This window comes from Macaca fascicularis, chromosome 5 (genome assembly GCF_037993035.2).
Source record: "Macaca fascicularis isolate 582-1 chromosome 5, T2T-MFA8v1.1".
Classification (NCBI taxonomy): domain Eukaryota; kingdom Metazoa; phylum Chordata; class Mammalia; order Primates; family Cercopithecidae; genus Macaca; species Macaca fascicularis.
This window is the reverse complement of record NC_088379.1, coordinates 94,473,825-94,499,355: the sequence shown is the minus strand read 5'-3', so window position 1 is coordinate 94,499,355 and position 25,531 is coordinate 94,473,825. Positions and strand designations below refer to the sequence as shown.

The 25,531-nt window shown below is 38.4% G+C and overlaps 1 protein-coding gene across 29 annotated transcripts in view; it reads left to right on the top strand.

The window, feature by feature from the left end:
- Window positions 1–25,531, top strand: part of FAM13A (family with sequence similarity 13 member A) — a 371,035-nt gene that overhangs the window by 146,222 nt on the left and 199,282 nt on the right. For all 29 annotated transcript variants that reach the window (XM_074040148.1, XM_074040145.1, XM_074040141.1 and 26 more), the window contains one exon: window positions 24,340–24,493. In XM_074040148.1, coding sequence (XP_073896249.1) covers window positions 24,362–24,493 — 132 coding nt within the window. In that variant the 5' untranslated portion in view covers window positions 24,340–24,361. The remainder of the gene's footprint in view (window positions 1–24,339; window positions 24,494–25,531) is intronic.

Here is a 25,531-nt window from a genome sequence, read left to right as displayed (position 1 = left end):
GTGATGAAATTAAAGTCTACAGTTTATTAGATGACTCTTTGAGTTGACACACACATGTGCTCTTCTCTCTCTCTCTCCCTGCCCACCAAATAGCAGTGACTCCTGGTTGACAAACTGTGCAACCCCTTGCTCCCACCACTCTGGAGCCTCCCTGCAGCTGACCACCCCTTACTCAGATTGCAGCCAAACTCCCAGTTCGGTGAAACTCTCTGTTTTCCCCACCTCCTTTCTTTCCTCTTTGGAAAATTGTATAAATGCTGCGTTTTTTCTCTTATCCTTGCACTTTCACAGATCTTGAGTTGGTTTACTCTCCTTCAGTAAATCCCCTTCATACAAATGCTTGTTCCAAATTTCCTAAATCTCGTTCATCCTTTCCTTCTCTGTTTTTTTGTGAAATGTTTAAGTAATTTGTATTAAAATCCATGTAGTTCATGGGTCTCTACTAATGTAATAACATTGTGTTTGAAATCTATTAAAAGGAGACTCAAATATCCTCTGTGACATTTTTGCTGAGGTTTCATTTCTTTTTATTTTTTAACTTATTTTTTAAATTGACAAATAATAATTGTACATATTAATGAGGTCTGGCTTTTTACTATTGCCATTCACTCTCTCTTCTGACTCCTACCCAGTTACCTTCTTTCCCTGACTCTCCTGTTTGCCTTTCTCTCTCTCGCCTCTTTCTCTCCATTTCTCTAATTTTCTATTGTTTCATAATTTAACTTAATCATTTTTATAATTTTTATAATTGAACTTAATCTATTTTTCTCCATTCACTTTCCATGACTTCATAAAATACCTGCTATATATAAGATTAAAAGAATCCATAAAAGTGAAGTTAAACCAGTTTTTTATTAAAATAAAAAGCTGTTTTTGCAGCCCTTTAAAATGAACTGAATCCCAAAACTTTCTGTTGAGTTAGACCTTCAAGACTCTGTCTATGAGATACAGTCAACATCTATTATGTCATACATTTATTTATTTAATGTTCCCTACTGCTTCCTCCACACACCACTGAAAGGCAACTTCTGGCTGGGCACAGTGGCTCACGCCTGTAATCCCAACACTCTAGGAGACCGAGTTGGGCAGATCATGAGGTCAGGAGTTCGAGACCAGCCTGGCCAACATGGTGAAAACCTGTCTGTACTAAAAATACAAAAGATTAGCCGGGCATGGTGGTGCGCGCCTGTAGTCCCAGCTGCTTGGGAGACTGAGGCAGGAGAATGGCTTGAACCTGACAGGCGGAGGTTGCAGTGAGCTGAGATCATGCCACTGCACTCCAGCCTGGGTGTCAGAGCAAGACTCAGTCTCAAATAAAAAAGGCAAATTCCACAAAGCTGAGGATTTGTTTTTATGTATCTCTTTTCTTGGCAAATATAGATATTATTTGTTCAGTGAATGAGTTAATTATAGGTAAACGTAACTTATTATTCTATTTTTAAATGTGTATTTTGTTTTAAAGCTTTCATTGCAACTATACTTTGTGTTGCTTTTTTTTCCATTTTGAGTGAAGAGTATTTCAAAACTTTTATGGCTTTTATTGATTTTCTAGGCTAACATTCAGATTTAATCACCATTTCTATCACTATTTTTATTAGAAAGTCCATTATGAATTCTAAATCCTGACTTAAAAAGGAAATTTTGGTCTAAAAACTGTAAGAGGGCACCTCTTTAAAAAGTGTTAAGAATTAACACAGACGTACTTTCTGTGCTTCTTAAGGAGGCAAGTCATCAATTTCCATAAATATAATTTTGTTACAGTTTCTTTATGAATTTTCCTCTCACTGGAGTTGATGTTTTTCTAATTAGTAACTGTTGCTTGTGTTATGGTTTGCACAATTTCCACTTTGCAAATGTAAATTGTTACATGTTTTCAGCAATGGTAAAACAAAGCTGCTTCCTGTAAATCTTTTCAGGAGGCAACTTTGCAAAAGACAATGCCTGTCACACTTAAAAGGAAGCCTTACATTTGGGTTGTAGTTTAGAAAAGGGAATTGAGGATACCTCTGGGTGTTTCTTACTAGCGGCTAGTTTCTTCATTCTTTTCTCTTCTCTCCTCTTGCTGAGAGTGCTTACCTAGTCATCTTAATACTTCAAATGAGTTTTGTTGTTGTTGGGGGAAAATTCAGTTTATTGTTTTACACTTTTGTGTCTTTTCTCTTTCTTTGAAGAAGATGATACTGATGAAGTAGAACCAAGGGATTGCTTCAGTTATTTGGGCAGGCTAACTTGTATCCCTCTGTTTTTCTGCTGTTTTGTAATTGAACTTAATCATCAGTTTTTCTCCTATCTTCAGTTATATCTCACTCGCAACTAGGAAAAAAATATTAAAAACTGTCTTTCTCACTAAAAAATCAAATAGGCTTCAGGATGTTGAAAATTGTGTTATTTTTAAATAAAGCAAAAAAGAGAAAGACATAGTAACAATAACTGAGATGATTTTCCTGAAGGATTTCCTATAGCATTTTCATTTGTTTCTTGCAAAGAGGTGGGACATTACTCTTGCCTTGGTATAGATATTTCCACATGGGAATTGCCCTTCAGGGCTACTTTGAATTTAAGGCAGTTGCCTCTAGAACTCAGGAGAGGGAGATGACATTCTACAACCCAAAATCCTTTCTTTTGAGTGTCCAGTGTATTTTGAAAAGTCATTCTCAAAGCAACGTAAGTGCCTTCTTGCCAAGAATCAGGCAACTTCTACTGTATATAATGGAAGGGTAGGGATGTAGTAGTTAAGCAAGCAGGTGCTCAGAGTGCGTGGGTTTGGATTTGTTTTTAAACCTGCCTAGTGAAATGACTGTGGTAGACAAAATAACAACACCCCCTCACCCCCTTACCTCCACAAGATGCCGATATCCTAATTTCCAGAACCTGTAAATATGTTACTTAACATGGATAAAAGGGACTTTGCAGATGTGATTAAGTAAAAGATCTTGAGATGGGAAGATTACTCTGGATGATCCATGTGGGCTGCGTTAAGCCATTCTTGCATTGCTGTAAAGAAATACCTGAGACTGAGTATTTTATGAAGGAAATAGGTTTAATTGGCTCATAGTTCTGCAAACTTTGTAGGAAGCATGGTACTGGTATCAGCTTGGCTTCTAGGGAAGCGTCAGGAAGCTTATAATCATGGCAGAAGGAAAAGGGGGAGCAGGCACGTCACATTGCAAAGGCAGGAGCAAACGAGAGAGTGGCAGAGGCAAGGAGATGCCACATCCTTTTAAATGACCAGATCTCATGTGAACTTAGAGTAAGAGTTCCCTCATCACCAAGGGGATGGCCCAAGCCATTCATGAGGGTTCTGTCCCCCATGATCAAACACTTCCCACCAAGTCCTACCACCAACGCTAGAGATTACATTTCAATATGAGATTTGGGTGGGGACAAATATTCGAACTATATCATTCTGCCCTTGGCCCCTCCCAAATCTCATGTCCTTTTCACATTGCAAAATACAATCATGCCTCCCAATAATCCCCCAAAGTCTTAACTCATTTCAACATTAACTCAAAAGTCCAAAATCTCATCTGAGACAAGGCATGTCCCTTTCACTTATGAGCTTGTAAAATAAAAAACAAGTTATTTAATTTCAAGATACAGTGGGGTATATGCATTAGGTAAACATTACCATTCTAAAAGGGAAAAATTAACCAAAAGCAAGTGTGAAACCCAGCAGGGCAGTCATTAAATTGTAAGGTTCCAAAATAATCTCCTTTCATTTCATGTCCCACATCCAGGGCACACTCATACAAGAGGTGGGATCCCAAGGCCTTGGGCAGCCCTGACCTTGTGGCTTTGCAGGGTACAGCCCCCATAGCTGAACTCACAGGATGTTGAGCATCTGTTGCTTTTCTACCTTGAGGTTGCAAGCTGCCATTGAATTTACCATTCTGGGATCCGGAGAGTGGTAGCCCTCTTCCCACAGCTGCACTAGACAGTGCCCCAGTGGGGGCTCCAACTCCATCTTTCCCCTCTGCACTGTCCTAGTAGAGGTTCTGTCTTGGGGCTCCACCTCTGCAGCAGGCTTCTACCTGAACAACCAGGCTTTCTCATACATCCTCTGACATCTAGGTAGAGGCTGCCAGGCCTCCTTAAATCTTGTATTCTGTGCACCTGCAGGCTTAACACCACATAGAAGCCACCAAGACTTACAGCTTGTGTTCTCCAAAGTATCAGCTCAAGCTGTACCTGGGCTCCTTTGAGCTATGGCTGGAGCTGGAGCTGCAGTGGCTGAGATTCAGGGAGCAGTGTCCCGAGGCTCCAAAGTATCAGCTCAAGCTGTATCTGGGCTCCTTTGAGCCATGGCTGGAGCTGGAGCCAGAGTGGTTGAGATGCAGACAGCAGTGTCCTGAGGCTGTGTAGGGTAGCAGGGCCCTAGACATGGCCCAGGAAACCATTCTTCTCTCCTAGGCCTCTGGGCCTGTGATGGGAGGGGCTGCCAAGCAGATCTCTGAAATGCCCTTGAGGCCTTTTGCCCACTGTATTGGCTATTAGCACTTGGCTCCTTTTAGTCATGCAAATTTCTCTAGCAAGTGGTTGCTCCAAAGCCTGCTTGAATTCCTCTCCTGAAAAAGCTTTTTTTTTTCTTCTGACACATGGCCAGGCTGCAAATTTTCCAAACTTTTATGCTCTGCTTCCCTTTTAAATATAAATCCAACTTTTAGTCATTTCTTTGCTCTCACATCTGAGCATAGGTTGTTAGAAATAACCAAGCCACATTTTGAACACATTGCTGCTTAGAAATTTCTTCCACCAGATACCCTAAATCTTCACTCTAAATTTCAAACTTCAACTAATTCCCTAAAGCATGAGCAGAATGCAGCCAAGTTCCTTGCTAAGGCATAACATGGGTGACCTTTACTCCAGTTCTCAATAAGTTCCTCATTTCCGTCTGAGATCTCATTTCTGTGGCCTTCAACGTTATATTTCTGTCAGCATTTTGGTCACAACCACTTAACAAATCTCTAAGAAGTTCCATGCATTCCTTTGTCTTCCTGTCTTCTTCGATGCCCTCCAAACTCTTCCAGCCTCTGCCTGTTACCCAGTTCCAAAGTCATTTCCACATTTTCAGGTGTCTTTATAGCAATGCCCATCCTTGGTACCAATTTGCTGTGTTAGGCTGTTCTTGCATTGCTATAAAGAAATATCTGAGACAGGGTAATTTATGAAGGAAAGAGGTCGAATTGGCTCATCATTCTGCAAGTTCTATAGGAAATATGGTGCTGGCATCAGCTCAGCTTCTAGGGAGGCCTCAAAAAGCTTATCACATGGAGAAAGCAGAGGCAAGTGAGAGATACGGGGTGGGAGGGAGCTGTCACACACCTTTTTTTTTTTTTGAGACGGAGTCTCACTCTGTCATGCAGGCTGGAGTGCCATGGTGCAATCTCCTCAGCTCACTGCAACCTCTGCCTCCCAGGTTGAAGCGATTCTCTTGCCTCAGCCTCCTAAGTAGATGGGACTACAGGCATGCGCCACCATGCCTGGCTAATTTTCATGTTTTTAGTAGAGATGGGGTTTCACTATGTTAGCCAGGCTAGTCTCCAACTCCTGACCTCAGGCAATCTGCTGGCCTCAGCCTTTCAAAGTTCTGGGATTAGAGGTGTGAGCCACTGCACCTTTAATCCACACACTTTTAAATAACTAGATTTCATGTGAACTCAGAGTGAGAACTCACTCATCACCATGGGGATAGCTCAAGCTATTCAAGAGGGATCTGTTCTCATGGTCCAAACACCTCCCACCAGGTCCCACCTCCAACATTTGGGGTTATAATTCAACCTGAAATTTAGGCAGACTGTATTATAAGCCCAATATAATCACAAGGGCCATTATAGGTGGCTGGAGAGTCAGATAAGGAGGCGTGTTGTGAGAGGAAGCCACAAGCTAAGGAATGCAGGAGATCTCTAGAAGTTAGAAAGTGAGGGTAACAAGTTCTCCCCTAGGAAGGACCTGAGCCCTGCTAAAACCTACTTTTTTGGCCTACTGAGACCTACTTTGGACTTCTGGCCTCTAGAACTCTAAGATAATACATTTGTGTTGTTTTAAGCCACTAAGTTTGTGGTAATTTATTATATCAGCAATAGAAAACTAGTATAGTGACCTTGGATAAATTCCTTAAGGTCTTCGGTGTTTCTTCATCTTTTTAAAAAAATAACAGCTTTATTGAAGTGTACAGTCATATTCAGAAATGTGTCATTAAACAATTTCGTACATGTGTGATCATCACAGAGTATACTTATATTAACTGAGAGGTATAACCTACCACACACCTAGGCTACATGGTATAGCCTATTGCTCCTAGTCTGCAAACATGTACAGCATGTTACTGTACTGAATACTGCAGGAAATTGTAGTACGATGGCATTTGTTTATCTGAACATATCTAAACTAACAAAAGTACAGGAAAATAAGATATCACAGATTTTAAAAAGGTACACCTACATCAGGCACCTATCCTGAATGGAGCTTGCAGTACTGGAAGTTGCTCTGAGTGAATCAATGAGTGAGGGGTGAGTAAATGGGAAGGCATGGGACATTACTGTACACTACTGTAGACTTTAAAAAGACGGTACACTTAGGCTACACTAAATATATTTTAAACAATTCTTTCTCACATAATAAATTAACCTTAACTTACTGTAACTAGTTTACCTTATAAACGTCAAAAAAATTTTTTCCTTGGAGATTAACATTAGTCTCCTTGCTACTTATGCAAATTTCTGCAGCCTGCTTGAATTTCTCCTCAGAAAATGGGTTTTTCTTTTCTATTGCATCATCAGGCTGCAAATTTCCCAAACTTTTATGCTCTGCTTCCCTTTTAAACATAAGTTCCAGTTCCAAACCATCTCTCTCAAGTTCAAAGCTCCACAGATCTCTAGGGCAGGGGCAAAGTGCTGCCAGTCTCTTTGCTAAAGCAAAACAAGAGTCACCTTTTTCCACTTCCCCAAAAATTCCTCATTTCTGTCTGAGACCACCTCAGCCTGGACTTTATTGTCCATATCACTATCGACATTTTGGTCAAAGCCATCCAATAAGTCTCTAGGAAGTTCCAAATTTTTCTACATCTTCCTGTCCTCTGAGCCCTCCAAAGTGTTCCAGCCTCTGCCCGTTAGCAATTCGAAAGTCACATTCACATTTTCAGGTATCTTTACAGCAGTGCCCCACTACCCGGTACCAATTTACTGTGTTGGTTTGTTCTCATGCTGCTAACAAAGACATACCCAAGACTGGGTAATTTATAAAGGAAAGAGGTTTAATTGACTCAGTTCAACATGGCTGGGAAGGCCTCAGGACACTTACAGTCATGGCAGACTATGTGTATTCAGTAGATTATGTTGGTTTTCTGAATTTAATTTGAGATTGATAGAAGCCTTTTGCATGGTGCTCTGTTGTTATCAAAACTGAAGGGAAATATAACAATATAATAAATATAATGATATTTAATTCTAATTAATATATAATTCTGCATTCTAAAAACAGAATTCTAAGTATAGTAAAAACACATTCTAACTATAATATGGTTAGTTGTAGCCATTAAAAGTACACTCAATCTTAAGAAAATATTTGTGAGAGTTATAAAACAGTAAGGTATGAAGGAAGTTCTATGGAGTTTCTTTAACCGCCCTGACTTGACCTGACAGAGTAATATTCTGATGGGATTAGAATCAAGACAATAACCAGAAAAGAGAAATGATGGTGGTGGGAATAACAAGCAACAACTACTTTTCTTGGAGTTCTTATAACATTTTTTCTTTCTTTTTTTGATACGAAGTCTCACTCTGTCACCCAGGCTGGAGTACAGTGGCACAGTCTCCACTCGCTGCAACCTCTGCCTCCCAGGTTCAAGCGGTTCTCCTGCCTCAGCCTCCTGAGTAGCTGAGATTACAGGCGTGCGCCACAATACCCGGCTAATTTTTGAATTTTAAGTAGAGATGAGGTTTTGCCATGTTGCCCAGGCTGGTCACGAACTCCTGAGCTCAGGCAATCTGCCCACCTCAGGCCTCCCAAAGTGCAGGGATTACAGGCATGAGCCAGCACTCCTGGCCATTCTCATCACATTTTGAACATATTTCTGTTTTGTATTCCTATTATTTTTTGTATAGTTGTTTAAGGCTGTTAACATGTATCCTCTTTCTGGCTCCTCCCTTGACCTTATTTGTAAACTTTTTAGGGCAAGAATCTGGTTTACCCATCTTAGAAGTGTCATTGACTCGCCTAGCCTCTAACACTTTGGTTGATTGATAGATGAATGGATGGATTTATGGATAGATAGATGGCAGTTTACTGCACAGAAAAGTGTTCTAACTCTTCTTGGACAGTAGCATTCTCCTATGTATCTCTGGGCTGCTTTAAAGAGCAGAGCAAGTTTGTGATCACAGATTCATTTTCACTTTTGTTAGTAAGTATTAAGCTTTTGAAATGAAGAAAATGTTCATTGGCTGAAGAATACAGGAATATATAGCACCTCATATTAATATTATGTGTTGACCAATTGGGTTGTCTTATTTTGGATTATCTCAAGACCTACCTTAACTTGGCTATATAAGCAGACCAACTGAATTCATGGAGTCTAACAATTTATTTTTTTTTCAGAAGTAAACACCCTCACTAAATGTTTATCATTTCCAAACACTTTGGCTTATTTTGGTTTGGGTAGAGGCTGACTTCAGAATTTTTGCATTGTTCTTATTCTGTTGTTTCTTGTCCTGTTATTTAAACACCTGATTGCTTTTTAAAAATACGTGTAAGAAGAGGTAAGACACAACCGTCAAGAGGTGGAAGCAACCCAAATGTCCATCAGTGAATGAATAGACAAACAAATTTGGTACATACATACAATAGAATATTTTTCAACCATACAAAGGAAGGAAATGGATGAACCTTGGGATGTTATGCTCAGTGAAATAATGAAAAAAGACACATACTATGTGATTCCACTTATATGAGTATCTAAAGTCATAAAATTCATAAAAACAGAATAGTGGTTATGACGAGCTGGGAGGAGGGAGAAAGAGGAAGTTGATTAATGGGTATAGAGTTTCAGTTTTGCCAGATGAAAACATTTTGGAGATCTGTTTCACCACTATGTGAATGTACCTTATGCTGCTAACTGTATAGTTAAAAATGGTTACAATGTTAAAGTTTATGTTATGTGGGGGTTTTTTGTAGTTGTTGTTGTTTTTGTTTTATTTGAGACAGAGCTTTGCTCTGTCACCAGGCTGGAGTGTAGTGGCGTGATCTCGGCTCACTGCAACCCCCGCCTCCTGGGTTCAGGCAATTCTCCTGCCTCAGCCTCCTGAGTAGCTGGGATTATAGGCACCTGCCACCACGCCAGCTAATTTTTGTATTTTTAGTAGAGACGGGGTTTCACCATGTTGGCCAGGCTGGTCTCAAACTCCTGACCTCAGGTGATCCGCCCGCCTCCGCCTCCCAAAGTGCTGGGATTACAGGCATGAGCCACCGCGCCCGGCCAAGAGGGAAGTTTCTTCTTGGGGTAATGAAAATGTTCTAAAATTGATTGTGATGATGGTTGTACTAGTCTGAATATACTAAAAGCATTGAGTTGTACATTCTAAATGGGTGAGTTGTATAAGATGTTAATTGTATCTCAGTGATGCTGTAAAATATTTATTTACAAAGGCAAGGAGCTGAAATTCAAATTAGTCAAGTTTGCTACTATTTATTTATTTATTTGAGACAGAGTCTTGCTCTGTCACCCATGTTGGAGTGCAGTGGCACGATCTCAACTCACTGTAACCTCTGCCTCCTGGGTTCAAGTGATTCTCCTTCCTCAGCCTCCTGAGTAGCTGGGATTACAGATATGCCTCAACACACCCAGCTAATTTTTATATTTTTAATAGAGACAGGGTTTCACCATGTTGGCCAGGCTGGTCTTGAACTCCCAACCTCAAGGGATCCACCCACCTCGGTCTCCCATAGTGCTGGGATTACTGACGTGAGCCACTGTGCCCAGCCTCAAGTTTGCTACTTAAAGAAGCTTTTCTGTGGTATTCAGTGGACTAAAGTTTAGAATGAACTACATGTACCTATACATAGTACAGAACAAAATAAAAATAATATGGTCTTCTTTCTTGGTACATTTTCAGTTTTAACTAAGATGTATGAGGATCCGGCAAGTTTAGGCCTTACTGCTGTCAAATAGCATGAAGCTGGGCATGGAATGAAGTTTCTTTCAAACTACTATTAAAATAACATTGAGACACTGAACTGTTTTCTCTCTGTTTTGATAGCCACCATTATGCAACCCCACTGAGACTTGCAAATGGATCGATACTATAGCAGTGAAGGAGCCAAGTTTTTCTTTATTTTTAGTAACATTACAGGCTGAGCTCTTGGTGAAGAACATGTGTTTCTTGGTATTTATTCCCCTGACAGGCCTTGCCAATGTTTCTTTAGCCCATTTGGAAGCATTCTGGTTGTTCCATCTCAATGGCTGTTTATATAAAAGATTGCTGCTTTGGCCTATAACTTCCTGATTTGGGGAATATTACCATTATAGAGGAAAGGTATCATATATGCTATTTATTCTAATACAAATGGTAAGAACCATGAGTATATTCTTTACACTATATTTTACACTGTAACCTAGGAACATGTTGCCCATATATGTACAAAGAGGAAAGTAACTTTTTAAATAAGTTGAAAAGGATCTATGAAAGTATTAATAAGTTCAACTTCTAAGAGTATGCAAATTTTAGTTCCCTGTAAATCATGCATAGTACTAGGCTCTGTTGGAAATATAAGATGAGTCGGAGAGACTCCCTGCCCTTAAGATACAATGCAATGGAGATAAATACCCTCACAACAAATTATGATATATAAGAAACTCTAATAAATGCTGTGATTGAAGGTTAAGTGAATTCTGTGAGAATAAGAAAGAAGCAATTGATTTTGATGGGAGAGAAGAACAAAACTTAATTGAACATTGAAAGATGGATAAGATTTAATAAGTAAAGAAGGAAAAAACCAGCATCATGAGTTCTGAGGTTGAAAATGTATTGTTACGTCTTGGACCCCAAGGTACAGGGGAGAAAATAATGAAAAATAAGACTAAAAGTTTTTTGAGGCATTCAAACTGCTAAAAGTCTAATCCTAATCACCTTTGGTAAACATAAAATTTGTAAGTAATCTGAACACTGAGACTTATATTCTCTTTTAACCATTAATTTGAAAAGTTTCTATAAGCAAGGTCCTGAGTTTATTTAAAGGAAAAATGATATTTTTCCCTCCTGCTTTAAAATGAGAAGTTGTCCTGAAGTTGAGTTTCTAAAAATGTTTTTAATTTTGCCAGAGTTGATAGAACTCATCCACACAATCACCTGCTCATTTATTCAATAACTGGTGTTCTAATGTCAACAGAAGTCTCCCAGTTGCCCCACCTCATCGTCTGCTTCTTCAGAAAAGTAGAATTAAAGAAATGGAAGGGATCTGATATATCATCTAGGACAAAACCCAGATTTTCAAAATGGGAAGGTTTCTACAGAGGTCAGGTGTCCAGGGTGACACATACAATAAACAGCAGCAGCAGCCCAGGGATGCGGGTGTTCTGGCCCTTGAGCCCATTGCTCTTCCCAGCCTACAGCATAACAGAGGATCTGGCAACGGGGTTTACACCTTTGCACCTGAGCTCCACTTCCCTTTACGTGTCTTCTCTTGTAATATTTTAGTTGCTCTATCTAATGCAGGTTCTCTGAAACTTCATAGATGCCCTGACTGCCTATGGGTCTTGCGGTTTAAAGAGAGCTGATGGCCATAACAGAATTGATAACTCTTCCATGTTGGCCACCCATTGAGTTATTGACCCCTCACTGTTAATGTGCTACTTTAACATCAGCCACATCCTTGTATAAAAATGGGAATTACAGAAAAATTCACCCATATTTTAAGTTAGACCACTCTTCTTCATCCAGAATAAGTCAGCTCCTTTCTAATTGTTGACTATTTCAGATAAATAGTATACATCTATCTTCAAGATGCTAACACTGTCACTCTTTATTCTGGTAGTAGATTAGAAAAAACCCATCCACCTCTTTACTTCAGTATTCTTCTTGCTTCTATACTATTGATGGCTTTTCTGTAAGACACGTAGGAGTTACTCTTTGTTGTAATATAACATCTAAATATTTTGAGAACTAAAAATGATAGTAATTATATCCCAATTATCTTGTACTTCCATATATCAGTTAATAGTGATCTGATTTTTAGCTGGGCATGGTGGCACAATTAAATATCAATTAAATTTGATCCAATTTTTAGCTGGGTACAGCAGTGCACACCTATAGTCCCAGCTACTCAGGAGGCTGAGGCAGGAGGATTGCCTGAGCCTAGGAGTTCAAGGTGGTAGTGTGCAGTGATCACCTCTCCAGCCTGGGCAACATAACAAGACCTTGTCTTTTAAAAAAAAATACCTGATTTTTATCACTGCAGATTTAATAGTAATTATCCTTAAGAGTAATAATTGCTTACTACTTTTTTACTAATTTTGTTAAGACCGTGTGTCTAAAATAGATTAAAACATATCTAGTTATCCAGTATAAAACTTTAAAAAGTACTTATCCACCCAAATGATTGGTAACTTGATTTCATACATAAGGGTATTCGAAAATATCTCAGAAATTAATGTCAGTTTTTCCAGTGTATCCAAAATATCGATTACTACGTAGACATGGTTGGGTAATTGTTGATGTAGTACTCAAGAGCTTTCACTTATGACGTTTTATGTTCTGTAGTGCTTTTGAGTAGCACTCATGAGTTGGATTAACAAGTGGAACTGTTTATAAACTCTGTAATGTGAGGGAAAAATGGAAGCTGACATACATAATATAAATTGAATTCCTGGAAACACCAACGTCAGTAATTCTTGAGAAGGGGAAGATTGCCAAGGGTGGGGCCAGGTACAAAAACAGTTCTGGAAATTTTAGTTTCCATTGCCTCACCTCAATTCTAAGAAACATTAGGAACTTTATAATTGAATGTTATCTTTAAAAAAAATCTTCCAGCTTTTTGTTTATACTAAATTTTCATTTATAACATATTAAGGAATATAGGACCATCAAAATAGATTCAGAGACAGGAGAGTACAAATTTGGAAACTTTTACATCTTTTAAAATGGTTGTTAAACCTGGCCTCAAGTGATTGCTTTTGATAATAGACTTTTTATTTCTTTTTCTGGCAAGGAACTACATAAGGGAGAATGTTCCAGTGTGTCAGCATTTTTTTAATTGCAAATCAATTAAGGACATAGTATCTGCATGGAATTTATGTGGACAAGATGGAGCAATTTGATCAGGTGATAATGCAATTAGGTATATTTGGGCTTGGGTGAACAATCATGTTAAGGGTATTGCTTGATCAAATGATGCCAATACCAAGAGGGGTTACAAATGAAGTATCTTATTGCTCTTTATTTACTTATTAGACCTTTTTATTAATGACTTAGATTAAGACATAGAAGGCTTATACACATAAAAGTCATCAATGAAACAAAGGTGAGGATAACTAATGTTGAATAGCAAGGTTAGAAAGTTTTGAAGAAAAGTACAAAAATATTAGTTTTATAAAAAAAAATTATTGTAGGTAGAAAGAATGTCTAGAAACTTAGCAAATTGATATTTACAGTGAATAAATGTTTAGTCTTGAACTTTGATTCTCAAAAGAGATCAGGACTAGAAAGATTTAGTTTAATACCAGTTTGCAAAGCATTATTTTAGAGAGTTAGTTTTCTTGAAGTACAATCTACATGCTGTAATATGCATCTTTTTTAGTACATTGTTCTCAGACAGTCATAACCACTACCACAATCAAGATACAGCCCAGGCTGGCACGGTGACTCACGCCTGTAATCTCAGCACTTTGGGAGGCCGAGGTGGTTGGATCATCTGAGGTCGGGAGTTCAAGACCAGCCTGGCCAACATGGTGAAACCCAGTCTCTACTAAAAGTACAAAATTTAGCCAGGCGTGGTGGCATGCACCTGTAATCCCAACTACTCAGGAAGCTGAGGCGGGAAAATTGCTTGAACCTGGGAGGCGGAGGTTGCAGTGAGCTGAGATCATGCCACTGCACTCCAGCCTGGGTGACAGAGTGAGACTCTGTCTCAAAAAAAAAAAAAAAAAAGATACAGGCCATTTCCATCATTCCAAACAATTCCTTCGTGTCACTTTTAGTTGACTCTTCCTCTTACTCCAGCCACTGGCAGCTACTGACTCTTTTCTGACCCCATAGTTTTGCAAAGCTTCCTTCACATAACTTTTTAAACTTTATTTTCTTATTTTTCTTATTTTAAGAATTTGATCTTCATAAGACCTCTACAACATTAATATTATCAACCGTTCTATTTTACAATAGAAGAAACTAGGGTTTAAAGTTATGAATTGTGAAGCCAGAACCTGAGCCCCCATTTTCTAACTCAGGATCCTGAAAACATGCCTTGACCCTTCCAGCTAGCCCCTTGCTCCAAGAGCCCTGCTCTTTTCTGCATTGTTTAGTTACCTCCAGGTTGATCTTATATTAGGAGCCAGTGTTTAACATTCATAGTAATATACTGCAGGGACTAGAGCAGGTTTCTCAATCTTTTTTGCATTATTATTCTTCTAAAGAGCCTTTTTAGACTTTTTTTTTCCTAATCATTCCTTGCCTCCATTAAATTTTAACACCACTAATATAGTGTATATCTGTATGTAAATATATGTCTGTACTTAATAGAAAACCAATCTTTTTAATTTCTATGTGTGTATATATATACTATATGTTATATATTATATATACTACATATTATAATATATTGTGTATATAGTATATATAGTATATATATACATACATACACACAGATAGAATATATAGTGTATATATATACTGATAGTGGATAGCAATCTTATAGTAAGAAAATGTGACTTTTTATAATCTTTGAAGAAGAACTTTCCCATTTCTCACAGACCACTAGTACAATTTGAACAAACAGTCGCATTAGGGATGTTGCTAAAGCTTCCCACTAGGTACACTATAGGATCTCTTAGATTGTATAAATATTTGGGTTTGATATGAGACATCCAGCCTTGTTAAGTGACCCCCAAAAACTACTGACTGGGGAATTCTAACTACGGCCTTATCTTTCCAAGAGAAAGAAGTAGGCCTACACATGGAAAAATGGGGCAAGAGTCTTATTACGATAGGGAGTCTCATTCCATGCATCTTGGGAAAAACTCCACAGCATGAAGTTGGCAACTTCTCGTCCTCATTTGCAGTTGAATGTCTCTGATTGTGCTAGCAGGCATTATATTCAACTCTCCGTGTAGTTCACACATCAGACATGAGAGTTGTCCCTTGAAATTTATGTTGAGTTGTCCAGTTTAGCAGTTTTTGTTCTTAGTTGTAGCCAGATTTTGGAGGGAACTGGAAGAATTTAGGATCCAGTTCAGTCTACAGTTGATAATAAAAACTCAAAAACAATGAACAGAGCTACAATCTAATTACAGGTATAGTGTAGTTTTCTTTTGAAACATAATTTTTCTCTCTACAGTCACCCCCATTCCTACCAAAGATAATCAGGGTAAGACTAATTTGTTTGCAAAGTAAGTTTAGTCTCATAAAAATTGGTCTGAGGTATTTACATAAGTGCAGCAAGAATAACCCACAGAGGTTCCTTTTACATTTCCTTTGCTAGAATTTTGACAAGGAATCTCAGTTGGGACTTTTTTTTTTTTTTTTTTTTTTTTTGAGACAGAGTTTCGCTATTGTTGCCAAGGCTGGAGTGCAATGGCATGATCTCGGCTCACTGCAACCTCTGCCTTCTGGGTTCAAGCAATTGTTATGCCTCAGCCTCTTGAGTAGCTGGGACTATAGGTACCTGCCACCACACGCAGCTAATTTTTTGTATTTTCAGTAGACACAGGGCTTCACCATGTTGGCCAGGTAGGTCTCAAACTCCTGACCTCAGGTGATCTACCTGCCTTGGCCTCCCAAAGTGCTAGGATTACAGGCGTGAGCCACCGTGCCCTGCCAGATTGGACTTTTAAAAGCATCTTAACTCTAGGAAGTCAAACCAATATAAACAACTATAATCTTAATCAACTATAATCATCAGACTTTGCCTACAGCATCTAATATCTTGAGGTTCCTGGACCTGCCAGGAAGTGGCAACTTTTTACTCACTGGCTGTAAGGCAGGGGACCCTTGAAGCTAGGCAGTCTATCCACATTTTCAAATAGGACATTCCAGTCAAACCCTTGGTAATAAAACCAATGTTTCTGGTTATGTCATGTTATAAAGAGAGCAAATTCTTTTTTTAAAAAGAGGAACTAGGGTCTTGCTCTGTCACCCACCCTGCAGTGTAGTGGTATGATCATAGCTTGCTGCAGCTTCAAACTTCTAAGCTCAAGAGGTTCTCCCACTTCAGGCTCCTGGGTAGCTGGAACCATAGGCATATGCCATGATGCCCAGCTAATTTTTAAAATGAGGGTCTCACTATGTTGCCCAGGATGATCTCAAACTCCTGGCCTTAAGTGCACCTCCCACGCAGTCTTCAAAGTAGTTGAGATTGCACATGTGAGCCACATTTGGGCATTTGCTCATGCCCAGCAAGAGCAAATTCTTACTGAACTTATGCAAATAATCATAGTGCTGTAAAAATAAACATACTTAGGATAGTTTTTGAATTTCAGAGGTGTCAGGTAGAGAGGAGAAACAAATGTTTCCATTTTTGTTTACAAAAGTATCCTTTACCAAATTGCTGTAAACTATGGATAGTTGAAAAGAGAGAGAGAGAGAAAAAATGTGTCCTTAAATCTGAAAAACAGAACATTAAAAGAACTAGCAATGTTTCAAAATTTTTAAAAGCTTTAAAAATTCATAATTCTTCTTCATCAGTTCATTTAGTCTCATGTAATTAATTCTTGCTCTATTTGAGCTTAGTTAGCAGTTTCACAAACTCATCAGTTTCTTCATGAGTTCTAGAAATTCTCACCCAGTCCAGTGTTATCTCAAGGTTAGCAAAAACCTGAACTTGCCAGAGTTCCTCTCATCTTTTCTGTGAACCATCTTGAAGACACAGTGCTTTAAGATTATAGTTGTTTACAGAAAGCTTTTAGAAAGGCATCAGAATAAAGCAGTTAACTGTGGATAAGATTTAAAATGGCCATGTTAAAAACATGATGAGAATCCTTCGTAATAAGGATACACTTGACAAGGAAGTTTGGTTATTTCTGTGATGTACAACATTTTAACATAAAGTTATGACTGATAGCACAACAGATTTATAGCTCATATAGTTTTTGCAGCACATATTAAAAACATATCCATACAATTGGAACTCAAAGATTAAACATCATTTCTTATTTGACAGTGTTTCCACATATAATTTAACATCTCAAGCCTAATTGATTTAATATTTCTTTTTTAGACTTTAAGGAGCCCTTCTGGAATGTTCAAAAGTTAGTTTGTGATCAAAATGACTTAATTTTGAATTCAGTTTTGGTAAGTTTGTCAAAAATAAAGGTTCAAAACACTTATCAATAATAGGATCACAAATCACTGTGAATAATAGTCATTCATTTAACCAAAGTGATAATTGTAAGATTTTAAAAGCAGTTATGTAGTTGTAGAAAACCTTAACTCTTTTAGTAGAGAGGAGATTAAGTTTTCGTAAGTAATCAATAACCTAAGAAGGAAAATATGAGGCACGTGGATTATTTTGATAAGACTCAGATTATTTGTTTCCTAGGCCAGTTACCAAGAAGTTCTCACCATTTTTTACTAAGAGCAGATAAATACTAAAAAAAACCTTGTTTTAAAACAGGAAACCAAATTTTTGCATCAGTGTATTGTTGATATCAAAGCTCAATTTTTCACCTTATAAGGAGACTATTTTTTTCAAAGAAGGTAGGCAATTCAGAGAGTTAGTAGCCTATGAATATTCAGGCAAGGTAGGATAGAAGGGAGCAGTAGGAGTCAGGTGGGCGTTACCATCTTTGGTATGGGTGATATCTTGCATTGTTAGCTTTTTATTAGCCTTCACGATACATTTCTTAAAAAGCAATTTTAGAATCCTATTTTTTTTTGACATTTCTATTTATTTATTTATTTATTTATTTTATTTTTTTTTTTTTTTTTGAGATGGAGTCTCGCTCTGTCACCCTGGCTGGAGTGCAGTGGCGTAATCTTGGCTCACTGCAACCTGTGCCTCCTGAGTTCAAGTGATCCTCGTCCCTCAGCCTCCCAAGCAGCTGGGATGACAGGCCTGCACCACCACACCCGGTTAATGTTTGTATTTTTAGTAGAGGTGGGGTTTCACCATGTTGTCCAGGCTAGTCTCGAACTCCTAACCTCAGGTGATCCACCCACCTCAGCCTCCCAAAGTGATGGGATTACAGGCATGAGCCACCATGCCCAGCCTCTTTGACATTTCTTTTTTTTTAAATTATTATACTTTAATTTCTAGGGTACATGTGCACAACGTGCAGGTTTGTTACATATATATACATGTGCCATTTTGGTGTGCTGCACCCATTAACTCATCATTTACATTAGGTATATCTCCTAATGCTATCCCTACCCTCTACCCACTCCCCACAATAGGACCCGGTGTGTGATGATCCCCTTCCTGTGTCCAAGTGATCTCATTGTTCAATTCCCACCTATGAATGAGAACAAGCGGTATTTGGTTTTCTGTTCTTGAGATAGTTTGCTGAGAATGATGGTTTCCAGCTGCATCCATGTCCCTACAAAGGACACGAACTCATCCTTTTTTATGGCTGCATAGTATTCCATGGCATATATGTGCCACATTTTCTTAATCCAGTCTGTCACTGATGGACATTTGGGTTGATTCCAAGTCTTTGCTATTGTGAATAGTGCCGCAATAAACATATGTGTGCATGTATCTTTATAGCAGCATGACTTATAATCCTTCGGGTATATCCCCAGTAATGGAGTGGCTGGGTCATATGGTATTTCTAGTTCTAGATCCTTGAGGAATCACCACACTGTTTTCCACAATGGTTGAACTAGTTTACAGTCCCACCAACAGTGTAAAAGTGTTCCTATTTCTGCACATCCTCTCCAGCACCTGTTGCTTCCTGACTTTTTAATGATTGCCATTCTAACTGGTGTGAGATGGTATCTCATTGTGGTTTTGATTTGCATTTCTCTGATGGCCAGTGATGATGAGCATTTTTTCATGTGTCTGTTGGCTGTATGAATGTCTTCTTTTGAGAAGTGTCTGTTCATATCCTTTGCCCACGTTTTGATGGGGTTGTTTGTATTTTTCTTGTAAATTTGATTGAGTTCTTTATAGATTCTGGATATTAGCCCTTTGTCAGATGAGTAGATTGCAAAACTTTTCTCCCATTCTGTAAGTTGCCTGTTCACTCTGATGGTAGTTTCTTTTGCTGTGCAGAAGCTCTTTAGTGTAATTAGATCACATTTGTCAATTGTGGCTTTTGTTGCCACTGCTTTTGGTGTTTTAGACATGAAGTCCTTGCCCATGCCTATGTCCTGAATGGTATTACCTAGGTTTTCTTCTAGGGTTTTTATGGTTTTAGGTCTAACATTTAAGTCTCTAATCCATCTTGAATTAATTTTCGTATAAGGAGTAAGGAAAGGATCCAGTTTCAGCTTTCTACTTATGGCTAGCCAATTTTCCCAGCACCATTTATTAAATAGGGAATCCTTTCCCCATTTCTTGTTTTTGTCAGGTTTGTCAAAGATCAGATGGCTGTAGATGTGTGGTACTAATTCTGAGGACTCTGTTCTGTTCCATTGGTCTATATCTCTGTTTTGGTACCAGTATCATGCTGTTTTGGTTACTGTAACCTTGTAGTATAGTTTGAAGTCAGGTAGTGTGATGCCTCCAGCTTTGTTCTTTTGACTTAGGATTGTCTTGGCAATGCAGGGTCTTTTTTGGTTCCATATGAACTTTAAAGCAGTTTTTTTTCCAATTCTGTGAAGAAAGTCATGGGTAGCTTGATGGGGATGGCATTGAATCTATAAATAACCTTGGGCAGTATGGCCATTTTCACGATATTGATTCTTCCTATCCATGAGCATGGTATGTTCTTCCATTTGTTTGTGTCCTCTTTTATTTCACTGAGCAGTGGTTTGTAGTTCTCCTTGAAGAGGTCCTTTACATCCCTTGTAAGTTGGATTCCTAGGTATTTTATTCTGTTTGAAGCTATTGTGAATGGGGGTTCATTCATGATTTGGCTCTCTGTCTGTTACTGGTGTATAAGAATGCTTGAGGCAAGCCAACATTCAAACTCTTTGACATTTCTAAATGTCAGTTAGAATAACAATCCCATTCTCTCTGCCTAATTCAAGAGGCTTGGGATTCAAGTGCACTTCTTAGAAGAACAGTTTTTTTTTCATCTAGGATATTTCATATAATGGCCATTGTAATTCTGAATTATCTGTAATAAGATTCTGCCACTTTTGTAAATCTTTGCAACTTCTGTGGGCCTAATTTTTATCTTTGAGAAAGGCAGGTGTACCAGAAGGCAGAGTACTGACATCTTTAGAAATTAGGGATCTTATTTTTATGTTGGATCTTGGATGTTAGAACCAAGATGGCTTTGGCACTGAAATCTCAGCACACAAGAAAAGAAGAAGTAAAGAGCCCCGCTGCAGTAATAACCAGTTAGTGCAGCTGATGGCAGTTACCTTAAAAACTGCAGCTTTTTTTTTTGCCAGTGACTGTTCAGTCACTGCAAACGAAAGGTTATGTGCCCTGCCATAGCACAGACTACCCATTGGTACCCCAAAAGCCAAAGAGATCAGAGTACTCAAATACAAAAGAGAGCGGAGCCCAGACCTAAGAGGAACTTACACATGATTCTCAGGGCTCCAGGAGGAAGACAGGGGACCCACCCCCAACCACTTAAAGGGGAGGTTAGCAGCATCTTTCCTGTGTTCCTCAAGGAGTCTCAGAGACATCAGTAACCTTCTTCATTCAGTCATACAGTCCCTTCACTGGTCACTGTATCTGTCAGAAGACAAAATTACAACAAATTTAGTTTAAAGATCTGAATTGGCTTTATGTGTAGTTCTAGAGTCATGCAATGCTTCATTCCACTAAGTAGATAAGTGTCCCAATGAGTCGAGCAAAGAGGTTTGTTTTATAGACAGAAAAAGGCCTTAAGAAAGCAGAAGCAAAGAACAAAAAGTGGATCAGTCATTTTAAAGTTGCTTTCCTTATATGGTGGGAGCTGGGAGACAAGATAATAGAAAAATAACAGTTTGGTTAACATTAGGTTGTTTTCAGGTTAAGGATTAAAACAGGAAATTTCACTGTCATGCCAGTTGAAGCTGCTGTTCGGGAAGTTGGATATTTTCTCTCTTTCCTGATTTTATAAAGTCAGATAACAACTTAGTTTTGATTTGGTGATGTGGAATTTTAGCAAGGGTGACTCCATTTAGATTTTTAATCTGGTTTGTCGGGCTTAGTCCAAAACAATGGCCTCCTATGATTTTTATGTAACAGCCCTCTAGATTCTTTATTCTGCCCTCTAAGTCATGCTTTATTTTTAATGAAACTACTCATGTTTGCAGCTGAGTAGTTTTGTCAGCCTGCTTCCTGCCAATAGAATTTGGGGGCACCAGCATCGTCCTTTGATTTTGTATTCTCTCTGTCCCTTTGATTCCACGTTGGCAGTGTTTTTGCTGAAATGAATTTTTCGAAAACTTTGTTAGTATTCTGTGGATTTTATGGAGATTCACTTCATTATAAGAAAGGCATATCCACAGATCTTTTAAAAATAATCCCTTTTGCATCTTTGGCTCATGCTCAAATGGCTGAGGGATGATGCTTTTAAATTCCTAGAGGCCCTCTGATTTGATCAACAAGATCTGTGAGGCACACCCTTCATAACTTGAAAGGGACCTTTGCCTGACTGTATAATACCAGCTTTTGATCTTTCTGAGATTTTAGCAAAAGGATATACAGTCACACTCTCAACTTTTTCTATACAGCCTGCTTTCTTGACAGTGAATTTCTTAATTTTAGTGCCTTTTCTATTTGGAGAAGCTGAAAATTTTTAAAATCATGTCCCCTTTCATTTTTGTATAAGTTCTCTCAATTTCTTTCTCTTTCTCCTCTTGCATTTTACTGTAAGTGGTAAGAAACTAGGTGGTGCTTTCAAACCATTGCTTGGAAATAACGTTAACCGTTTATCTAAGGCCATTGCTTACAAGTTTATCTTGTCACATAACTATGGGATACAATTTCCCTAAGTTTTCTGCCACCATCACAAGGGTCTCCATCGCTCCAATTTCCAGTAACATATTCCTCATTTCCTTCTGAGCCCTCATCAGTGGTGTCCTTAAGGTCCAGGGGTCAGTTGAGAACTGGTTCAAGGCATTTTAGCCCTTCTCTATGATGCTGCCCAGTCTCCTTCCACTACCCAGTTCCCAAGCCTCTTCCACATTTTAGATATTTGTTACAGCAGCATCCCCTTTCCTAGTACCAACCTTTGTATGGTAGTGTAACAAATTACCACACATTTAGTGGCTTAACACAACAAACATTTGCTCACAGTTTCTAGGGGTCAGGAATATGGGCACAACTTAACTGAATCCTCTGCTCTTGATCTTACAGTGCCAAATTCACGGTATTAACTGGGTTGCATTTTCATCTAAAGACTTGAGTTTGGGGAATGATTTGCTTCCAAGCTCATTCACGTTGTTGGCAGAGTTCATTTCTTTGCAGCTGCATGAGTAACCACCCTAGCATCTTATTGTGTTCTTATGGCTGTAGCCCCCCTGAAGTCCCATATTTCCCTGCCACATGATCCTCTTACAGCCATCTCACAACTTGACTGCTTATATCTTTAAGGCCCATGGGAGAATCTCTCACGAGTTGCATCCATTGTAACATAAGCATGGGAGTGACATCCTATCACCTTTGCCAAATCGTATTAATCAGAAGCAGGTCACAGGTTCTATCTACACCCAAGTAAAGGGGGCCTTAGGGTGTGTATCCCAAGATAGTCTAGGAGGTTAAATACTATCTCCTAACGATATCAGGTCATAATCCCTGGAATGTGTAAATGTTACTTTATTTGGAAAACAGACGCTTTGCAGATGTGATTAAGATAGGGATCTTGAGATATAAGGATTATCCTGCATTTTTGAGGGATAGGGGAGTGGACGCGAAATGCAGTCACATGTATTCTTATAAGAATGGGGTAGAGGGAGATTATACACATGTAGAGAAGGCCATGTGATGATGGGGCAGAGAGAGATTTGCAGATGCTGGCCCTGATTAAAGATTGGTGTGATGCACCTGTAGTCAAGCAATGCTGGCAGCCACCAGAAGCTAGGGGAGGCAAGGAACAGCTTCTCCCCTAGAGCTTTCACAGGGAGTATAGCCCCACTGACACCTTGATTTTGCCCCAGTGATACTGATTTTGTTCTTTTGGCCTCCAGAACTGGAAGACAATACTTTCTGTTGTTTTAAGTCACTTAGTATATGGTAATTTGTTACAACAACCTCAGAAAATTAATACAGATAAGTAGTAAACGAGACCTGAGTGGTGCTTTTTAAATGTATTTCTCTGGTTATTCAGTGAAGCTAAGTATCTTTTCGTAAGGTTATTAACTATTCTGCAACATTTCAAACTCATGTCTTTCATCTCTTTTTCTTTTGGGCCTATCTATTGATTAGTAGGGATTCTTTACATAGTATAACTACTAATGTTTGTCAGTTATACATGTTACTGCAGAAATGTACCTGTAAACTATCTTTTTACCTTGTTTGTGGGGTATTCTGCATTCAGATATATTTTCAACTCTTTTTATTGTGAAAAAATTTAAGTACATTCAAAAGAAGAGAGAATAGTGTAATAGACCTTCCATGCTCTTGTCACTTAGTTCAACAATTATCATTATTTTTCCCCAGAAGGATTCATTTCTACCTTTAAGGTTTGTACTTTTTGTGCATTATCTAAGAAATCCTTAAATAAAGACTGTGTTCCTATTATTTGTGTGGCTATTTCTGTTGTGAAAACCCTCATTCTTTTTTTACTTTTATATAAATATTATGTATAATAATTTTTAATATATTCAAAGCACCACTGGCCTCAGTATTCATCTCTATCGTCTTCCTGAACAGCCTATGTTTTTCTTATTCAGCCCAAGCTATTGATTCAGAACTTGGGAACTCTCCAATTGCTCCAACAATGTCATGCATGTTACCATAGAGCTTGTTGAAAATCCCATACATCCCTATAAGAAGGCTAATTATTCAGGAGATTTCAAAATACGAGTCTGAGTCAGCTAGCAGACATTGTTGTGTTTACTAAGTAATTCCTCTCTTTCCCTTTCTTGTTTCTAGTGTGCCACCTGGGCTTGAAGGCATGAAGGAACAGGACCTGTGCAACAAGATAATGGCTGCAATTCTAGAAAATTATAATACCCTGTTTGAAGTAGAGTATACAGAAAATGATCAACCGAGATGCGAAAACCTGGCTAGGCTTATCATAGTAAAAGTAAGCAACTTGGTTTTTAATTTTCAGTATTGCTGTAATTTTAGACAGAAGATTTTATTTAATTCTTTCTCATAAAAATTCCGTATGAATATAACCCTCAGATTATTATTCCTATGTGTAGTGAGTTCTTCTTATGAAATCTATTATTTCAAATGTTTATTATATTGAAATATAGCCTTATAAGATTCAAGAATAATAGCAATTTTATGTTTTCTTGTTGCTATAAGGTCGTCTCAAAAATACCTGCATGAGCCCAGTGCTCTGGTTAACTGGCCACACCACCCTTACTGCAGAAGCCTGATGTTACAGCAGGAGTAAGTGCATATGGCTGTGATCAGGAGTGCTAGCTTACTAACTAGATGGCAAATTCCTGAAGACAGTATTACTGTGTCTTTTTGTCTCCTTTGTGTCTGGCACAGTTTGAAGCTCAACCTCAGATTTTAAGTCCCATATATTAGTTTTTGGTAGCAATCATCAGTAAAGGAGAATATTTTGAAAACCTATAAAGGAGTCCTTGACAATACTATCTAAGTCTTTTTATACATTGGTAATTTTATAATATACCCTGTATATATTAGGTAAATGCCTGTAGGTCTCCAAAGACCTAGAATTGAGAATCAGAGGGTAAACATCCAAACAAATCCTCCAGATATGGGAAAATAAGGAAGCCATCTTATTTCGTCCTCATTTATATTGAGGTAAATGATGATGGAGCTGGTATGAGATATCCTCAGGAGGTTTCTTGAAGATTATCAGGTTTACAGACCATAACATACTCTTTGCTGATTCATATAGCAATGAATGATAAAATCAGAGACACTTGGTTTGGGCACTTAAAGGAATGTTTTCATCTCTTCTCCCAGTTGAGGCTATGACTTTGAAGAAAGGTTAAAATGGTATGAGTATCAAGTAGCATCCTACGAAAGGATCTAAAACTAGATTTTCTAGTTTGCGCAGTTAAAATGATAAAATGAGATAATTGGAGACTATCAGTTGTAAATCTGAGTTAGAAGTAAAACAGTAGCTGAAAAAAATGTC